General features: G+C 40.2%; 1 protein-coding gene across 1 annotated transcript in view; it reads right to left on the reverse strand.

Moving 5' to 3' along the window:
• Positions 1-8,503, reverse strand: part of gpr137bb (G protein-coupled receptor 137Bb) — a 14,427-nt gene continuing 5,924 nt past the window's right edge. Inside the window, exons 3-7 of the mRNA XM_009306322.5 lie at positions 6,870-7,092; positions 6,357-6,506; positions 5,044-5,172; positions 3,349-3,470; positions 1-2,950 (exon numbers count right to left, since the gene is read on the reverse strand). Of these exons, the coding sequence (XP_009304597.2) occupies positions 2,842-2,950; positions 3,349-3,470; positions 5,044-5,172; positions 6,357-6,506; positions 6,870-7,092 (733 nt within the window). The 3' untranslated portion in view covers positions 1-2,841. The remainder of the gene's footprint in view (positions 2,951-3,348; positions 3,471-5,043; positions 5,173-6,356; positions 6,507-6,869; positions 7,093-8,503) is intronic.

Consider the following 8,503-nt stretch of genomic DNA (forward strand, 5'->3'; position numbering starts at 1 on the left):
GTATAACAGCAAATCATTTATTTTTTGATGAAAGATGACGAAACATCCTCATTACAAATCAACAAATGAGAATCACGTTTCAGTGAAATATATATTTATTTATATACATAATTATATAGTGCTTCTCGTAAGTGTTAAAGTGTGCTTTAATCTAAGTGAAACGATGATAAACACAAAGTCATCATGCCTTACACACGTTAGTTCATCATTCTGATCAAAACTACTGTACTGGAGTCACAATGTGAGTGTGAGTGAATGTACACAGATTTACAGCACTGATCTGGGTTCAGAATGCACAGCAACATAAGCATACTACTGCTGGAGTTTCAGTCTGTCGTGGAGTAATAGATCTGTTGATTCCATTTAGAATCAAAGCAAGGGTCTTAATGAATCAGTCACTGAATCACTGACTGTGAATGATTCATTCAGTAATTAACAGGTTCAGTTTTGGTCTAAGACTCCTAAATGTTCTGCTCGATAAATCGGGTTTCAGTCTGTCGTGGATAAATAGTCAGTTTCTTAATGAGTGATTCACTGAGTCATCCAATCAAATGATCCATTCAAATAAGTTGATTCACTTAGAAACAAAACAGGGGTCTTTATAAATCAATCTCTAACTGAATGATTCATTCAGTAATGAACAAGTTCAGTTTTGCTCTAAGATTCATAAATGTTCTGATTTATAAATACAGTTGCAGTCTGACATGGATAAAGGGTCTGTTTCTTAATGATTTTAATCATTTAAACGATTCCTTCAAATCAGTTAATTCAATTAGAAACAAAGCAAGGGTCTCTATGAATCACTCACTGAATTACTCACTGGGAATGATTCATTCAGTAATGAACCGGTTCAGATTTGCTGTAAGATTCAAATCTTCTGCTGGTGAATAGTTAGTTTCTTAATGAGTGATTCACTGAGTCATCTAAACGAATGTTCCATATAAATCAGTTGATTCATTTAGAAACAAAGCAGGGGTCATAATGAATCAATCACTGACTGTGAATGATTCATTCAGTAATGAACAGGTTCGGTTTTGATCTGAGATTCATAAATGTTCTGATCCATAGATAAGGTTTCAGTCTGTCGTTGATAAATAGATGAGTCACTCAATTAATGATTCCTTCAAATCAGTTGATTCATTTAGAAGCAAAGCAGGGGTCTTAATGAATCAATCACTGACTGAATGATTCATTCAGTAATGAACAGGTTCAGTTTTGCTCTTAACATTCATTAATGTTCTGCTCCATAAATAAGGTTTCAGTCTGTTGTGGATAAATAAATAGTCGAGTCACCCAATCGAACGATCCATTCAAATCAGCTGATTCATTTAGAAACAAAGCAAGGATCAATATGAATCATTCACTTAAACTCTGACTGGAGATGATTCATTCATTAATGAATAGGTTCAGTTTTGGCATGCGATTCATGAATGTTCTGCTTCTTAAAAAAGTCAGTATATAAACAAGATTTCAGTCTGCCACAGATAAATAAAGAGTGATTCACTGAGCCATTCGTTCAAATGATTCCTTCAAATCAGCAGATTTGTTTAGAAAAAAAGCAAGGGTCTTTATGATTCAATCACTGACTGGAAATGATTAATTCAGTAATGAACAGGTTCAGTTTTCCTCTAAGATTCATTAATGTTGTAATCCCTAAGAAATGCCGTACATAAAAAGGTTTTGGTCTGTCATGAATAAATATCGTTCAAATGATTCCGAATAAGCAGATTCGTTTAGAAACAAAGCAAAAGTCTCTATGAATCATTCACTAAAATACTGATTGGAAATGATTCATTCATTAATAAATAGGGTCAGTTTTGGTATGAGATTCATGAATGTTTTGCTTCTTATAAAAGTCAGTAAATAAACAAGATTTCAGACTGCCACAGATAAATAAAGAGTGATTCACTGAGCCATTCGTTCAAATGATTCCTTCAAATCAGCTGATTTGTTTAAAAACAAAGCAGGGGTCTTTATGAATCAATTACTGAATCACTGACTGAATAATTCATTCAGTAATTAACAGGTTCAGTTTTGCTCTGACATTCATAAATGTTCTGCTCCATATTAAGTGCAAATTTGTATAAAGGTTTTAGTCTATCATGGAGAAATAAAGAGTGATTCACTGAGTCATTCGTTCAAATAAACTCATTCACTTAGAATTAATCTGATCCATAAGAATTCCACCTCATAAAAAAAATGTTTTTAGTCTGTCATGGATAATTAAAGAGTGATTCACAGAGTCATTCATTCAAATGGTTCATTCAAATAAGCTGATTCATTTAGAATCAAAGAAGGGGTCTTTATGAATCAATCACTGAATCACTGACTGTGAATGATTCATTCAGTACTGAACAGGTTCGGTTTTGCTCAGAGATTCTTGCTTTGTGTTTAGTGTAATGAGTGTTAAACAGTACACGGTGTGTGTATTATTAGTCTGTAGTGTGTGTACTGTATGAAGTGTGCAGTGATGTCAGTAGTGTGTGTGAGTTATTAATAGTACACAGTGGGTGTGTGTGTTAGTTATTAATATTACGCATTGTATGTGCGTGTGAGTTATTAATAGTACACAGTGGGTGTGTGAGAGGGAGTTATTTATAGTATACAGTGTGTGTGTGTGTGTTAGTTATTTAAATTTAGCCATTGTGTGTGTGTGTGTGTGTGTGTGTGTGTGTGTGTGTGTGTGTGTGTGTGTGTGTGTTATTAATAGTGCTGCGCAGTGTAGTCGTGCATTCTGAACACAGGCTGATCTTCTGTTACTCTGATGTCGTCATCAGCTGTTGCCGTGGCGACTGTCTCTCGGTGACGTGTGGATGTGTTAGCGCTGTGGCTGCGCGAGTGCTAGCGGTTTAGTCCTGCCGTCACCACAGTCGAGCGCTGGTCGTCTCCTCCAAGATGAACCAGAAAACTGCTGCTGCGGCTCCCCCAGTCCGAGCAGTCCGTCGATAAACTACACACACACAGGAGATACAGCTCAGTGCATGTGTGTATGTGCATTATGGGATGTTGATCTCTGCTCTGTCCACTTCTGATGTTGGAAATTCAGCTCTACAGTTTAACAAAGTGACTTTTATTGACATTTTAGGGCTTTGAAATCATATAAAGACATACTATCTAGAGTAATAAGTCTGTGATAGTGGAAAATGAGCTGCAGTTTAGTATAAGGGGTTTGTAGCAAGGTTAAAAGAAAGATCAAGCTCCCATAATGCAATTTAAAAGAGGAAATAAACGAGATAAATGAAAACAGAAATCAGAAAATGCAGAGAACTGCTCATTTACAGATAATCTGACACTGGTGTAGCCTGGTTTTAGTTGCGAGCGTGTTTTTTGAGTCACTACCGGTTGTACCTGGTTGAGGTGGTGACGGGATGTGAAGGCCAGGCTAAATCATCATCGCTGTCGTATCGTCTGGGATTATCGAAGAAATACGGCCGGTTGGAGAACACGTGGCTGGGAATAGCAGAGCCGCTCTAGGAGGAGAAGAAGACATTCAGCATTACAAGACGCATCAGGTTTATCCATGACTGCTTAAACAACGAGGTGAGTGCCTGTTTATGTGCTTTATAAGGACACAAGTGTATAATGTCATAGGTATGATCAAGGTATTGCAATGTTGATGTTGTTTATGAGGACATGCCTTGTGTCCTTGTAATTCAAGATTCATGGTTTTTCCACGTTTAAATGTTGCCACAGGTTTGCTGTGAGGTTTAGGTTAAGGGGGGGCGGAGGGCCATATAATAGGCGTTTCTTAACTGTTTAAAGGGTCACAAAACACACGTGTTGAGCTGTTGGCAGTGGTATATGTGTCCCACACTGCTAAAAACACTATTAGGACACCTATATTTCACTAAAAAGTGTAAATTGGTTGTTTTTGCGTTATTTCAAGCAAATTCGTTCTTCCGGTTTGAAACGAATTGTTGAAGCTGCGTCACGGTCATGACATAATAGTGTGTATTCCAGCGTGCAGACTGGACGTCTGTGCCAGAGTGTGTCTTATTACGTCTTACAGTGTGCTGCATTAATGCATGAGTAAAGCTTGGTTCAAACCAATCAGCGCGCTCTATTGTGCACCTTCATTAATATTCATTACTGTCACAGTGTTTAGACGACAGAGACGCCACGTTGTGTTGGCGAAACAAGCGTGAAGTGTTGCTTTTATAGTTTGCTGCAGTGAAGTTTTGTTTTCATTTTCTCTCTGTGAGAGCGCAGCTGGAGTCACGTGTGGATTAACAGTGTACGCGACGCTCCACAACAATAACTTACGTGTCTAAGGAGGATTATTGTTTACCTGAGAGCTGTTCTCATCTGCAAACGCTGAGATCTGGATTCACTTTAGTCTCCTCTTAATAAAGACGCGTGATGAACACTCTGACACATGAAAGTGCAGCGCCTGCAGCTCATGACAAATGTGTAGTTATAGCGTGTCATATTTAACAAACCGTTTACTGCTAATTTGATGTAATTCTGCTCACATGGATGATTGAATTTTAATCAGATGACGTCATCACACTGCTTTGCCATCAGCCAATCGCTGCATTGCTGATCATGATTTTGAGGATTAACAGATCTGTCCTTTACAACACATGCAGCGATCTCAGATCAGTTCATCCAGACATTCTAATCTGATTCATGAACTTGTTTGAAGAACCAAATTAGCCAGAGATCAGTTATCAAGATTAACAGATCCTGGATCTGCCAAATCATCTAAGCAAGCTACGAAGAACGGACCCCATATCTGCAATGCCTGTATTTTGGATTTTTTTATAGTCCACTTAAAATCCATCATGGAAATTATTTTTGTTTGTTATTGGCATTGATTGTTTTGAAATTCAAGCGGCACTAACATACCTGTGTTTTTATTCCTGTAATAAACACTGCTTTTTGTGATTAAATCATGATTAATTACAAACAAAAGTGTGATTAATTATTTATTTTTTTAAACCAATTGACAGCCCTATTTAAAATACATTATACCTGTGGAGAATCCTCATTATTCACAAAAACCAGCCTGTGTGTGTGAGGGAGAGTGTGTGTGCGACTCACCCGGTCCTGTGCAGGTTTGCGGACGCGGAAGAAAAACACGACCAGTGATGTGGGCAGCAGCTCCCAGATGAACAGAATCACCCCGAACACCACATAACCCGCGTCTCCCAGACTGGAGCGCAGATCCGCCTGCACAACACACACACACACACACACACACACACACACACTTTTAGAAATAACACTACAGGAAGCAGTGTTAAATGTCTAAAGTTTTCTGTTCCTTCAAAAGGCGCCTATTATGCAGAAATCACCTTTATAAGAGGTGTGTGTGTGTGTGTGTCAGCAGTGTGTGAGCATCTCCAGATTGACATTCTCCCTTTTGTACGTGTCATACAAGGGGGAAAGCCCCGCCCACTAGTGCCCATCTCTCCATCTCATTAGCATAAACAGCAGCCCTGAGTGAGAAGCAGTCGTCTGTGCATTAGCCATTAGAGTGTTTGAGCTGCTGAAGATAATGTCAGCATAGACTAAGAGGATTATAGATGTGGAGTTTTAGGGTGCGTTCACACCTGTGAATGGATTCAGTTGTTCTGAAACAGAGATTACAATTGTTACATTGTTGCTCTTTGCTCTTGGAGCGGTTCGCTTTCACACTGCAAAGTTTCTAATCGGACCAAAAGAGCTAAAACAAGTCACGTGTGAGTAAACTCTCCTCACATTGGTCAGGGTGTCAGGGTTTATTTTGCAGAGCTCAGCTGTCAGGAGAGGTGGTGGTTTGGTGGTGATTGACAGGGTGTGCGCGTGACGTGTCTGAGGTAGATGCGGTGGGGAGGGGTGAGAAGGGTGCGCGACGATGCCTATTTGAGGACCGGGAGGGAGACGCGAGATTACCGGGAGATCATCATTCGTTTGCGGGCATCCGGAGACTCGCGAAACTTCCCGCCCTACTCATAATTCTCTCTTCATATAGCCGTAAGCCTATTACATATCCATAAAACACTGTGATATAACCGCGCTCGGATCGGATCGCTTTCTCACTGTAATCAAACCGCTCCAGGGTTCATTTCAATCGAGCCGAGACCACCTCATTCAAGCGATCTCGGAGCGATTACTGTGGCGCAGAACAGAGCGTGATTGCCCTGTTCACATATGCCAAACGAACCGCGCTAACTGGGCAAACGAGACACGTTCCCAAACAAAAGTGTAGGTGTGAAAGCAGCCTAAGATGAACAGCGACAGGAGCGACATAGACTGACACAAGCAGACAAGCACACACTCACACACACACACACACACACACACTGATTATATATCTGCCATCAGTTGTAGTGTTTATCAGTGTGTGTTTCAGGAGAGCTGCTGATCTTCACCTGATCTGACACGTTGTACCAGTCGTAATCGAAGGAGTTTATACTCTGGACGTCTGTCAGGGACAAAACCACCAGATTGTAGCAGGCCCTCGAGGAGTACAGGAGGATCACCAGCAGCCCGATCACGGTCACCTGACACACAGATGTGCCCTGAGGAACACACACACACACTTTAGGTAAGTGTTTTATTTAGTTTTTCACAGTATTTCCTTTAATATAAGTCTGATTTGTTTTATTTCGGCTAGAATAAAAGCAGTTTTAATTGTTTTAAACTCATGTTAAGCTCAATATTATTAACCCCTTCAGCAATATTAGTGTTGGATTGTCTCCAGAACAAACCACTGTTATACAATGACTTGCCTAATTACCCTAGCTTTACCCTAATTACCCTAGTGAAGCCTTTACATGTCACTTTAAGCTGAACACTAGTGTCTTGAAGAATATATAGTCTACTATTATGTGCTGTCATCATGACAAAGAGAAAATAACTCATGTAAACGTGTGTGTCTTCACCTTGGACTCTAGGTAGATGCTGGCGATGGACATCTTGGCCACTTTGTACAGGCAGACGGCGAGAGACACGGCGCAGAGAACAAAGAGCGAATCGTTGATGGCGACGCGAACCAGAACCACACTCTTAACTGGAGTGTCGGTCATCTTCACCAGCAGCGCACAACTGAGATTGACCAGCAGAAACAGCAGGCTGACCCCGAAGAACAGCACATACAGAGGAGACCTGCAGACGGAGAACAGGTCAACACGCATACATTCATCAACACACACTCACATACACTTCCTGACTAAAGTCTTGTGATCGACCCCGGTTATAAGAGCAACGAATTGACTTCTAGTTGATCATTTGGAAAAGTGTCAGGATTTATCTGCTGATCTGCATCCCGATCATCACCAATACTGCAGAAGACCTACTGGAACCAGCATGGAGCCAAGATTCTCACAGAAATCAGTCAAGTTTGGTGAAGGATAAATCATGGTTTGGGGTTCATTCAGTATGGGGGTGTGCGAGAGATCTCCAACATCAACAGACTGAGGTATCAAGACATCTGTGCTGCCCATTACATTACAAACCACAGGAGAGGGACAATTCTCCAGCAGGATAGCGCTCCTGCTCATACTCCAGCCTTCACATCAAAGCTCCTGAAAGCAAAGAAGCTGGCCAGCCCAGTCCCCAAATATGAACATTATTGAGCATGTCTGGAGTAAGATAGAGGAGGCATTGGAGATGAATCTAAAGACTCTTGATGAACTCTGGGAGTCCTGCTGAAGGCTTTCTTCTTCATTCCAGATGACTTTATTAATCAGTGATTTGAGTCATGTCAGAGATGTATGGATGCAGTCCTCCAAGCTCATGATGGAGTCAGACACAATATTCATTCTGTCTCCACTGCAGCAGGACTTTATATTCTATACTGGACATTATTTCTGTTCAGTGATGAGACTTTAGTCTAAGCAGAGTCAGACCGCACTGTCCTAATCAAATCAGTCAACATCAAGACATGATCAGAGTTTATTGAGCTCAAATAAGCAAAATCTAGAGGCCTTCGTCTTTCATAGAGACACTTCTGACACCATATCATCAACTAGAAGTCAAGTTATTACTTGCTGTTCCTGAAACTTGGATAGGCGACAAGACTTTTGTCAGGTAGTGTACACACACACACACACACACATATGTCAGGCCTGTAGTCAGCCTGGTGAAAGTGTGGTTCTTTTTTCTTCAAAAGTGGATCTTTTTGCAATTATTCACCTCATTTCCTGTTTAATTATGACATTTAAATCCCGCATTTTAGTTACACTTCAAGCACTATTTTTATCTGGATTAGCTTGTTGTATGGTCATCATAACCACACTTTTTGATGCACCAAAACCATTTCCTAAAGATTGATATCAGTTATTATTTACATCACATACAGTTGAAGTCAGAATTATTCACCCCCTGTTTATTTGTTCCGCCAATTCCTTTTTAACAGAGATTTTCTTCAGCACATTTCTAATCATAACAGTTTTAATAACTCATCTCTAATAACTGATTTATTTCCTCTTTGCCATGATGACAGTAAAAAATATTTGACTAGATATTCTTCAAGACACTTCTATTCAGCAGGGTAATTAGGTTAACTGGGCAGGTT

The sequence above is a fragment of the Danio rerio genome, chromosome 11 (genome assembly GCF_049306965.1).
Source record: "Danio rerio strain Tuebingen ecotype United States chromosome 11, GRCz12tu, whole genome shotgun sequence".
Taxonomy (NCBI): Eukaryota; Metazoa; Chordata; class Actinopteri; order Cypriniformes; family Danionidae; genus Danio; species Danio rerio.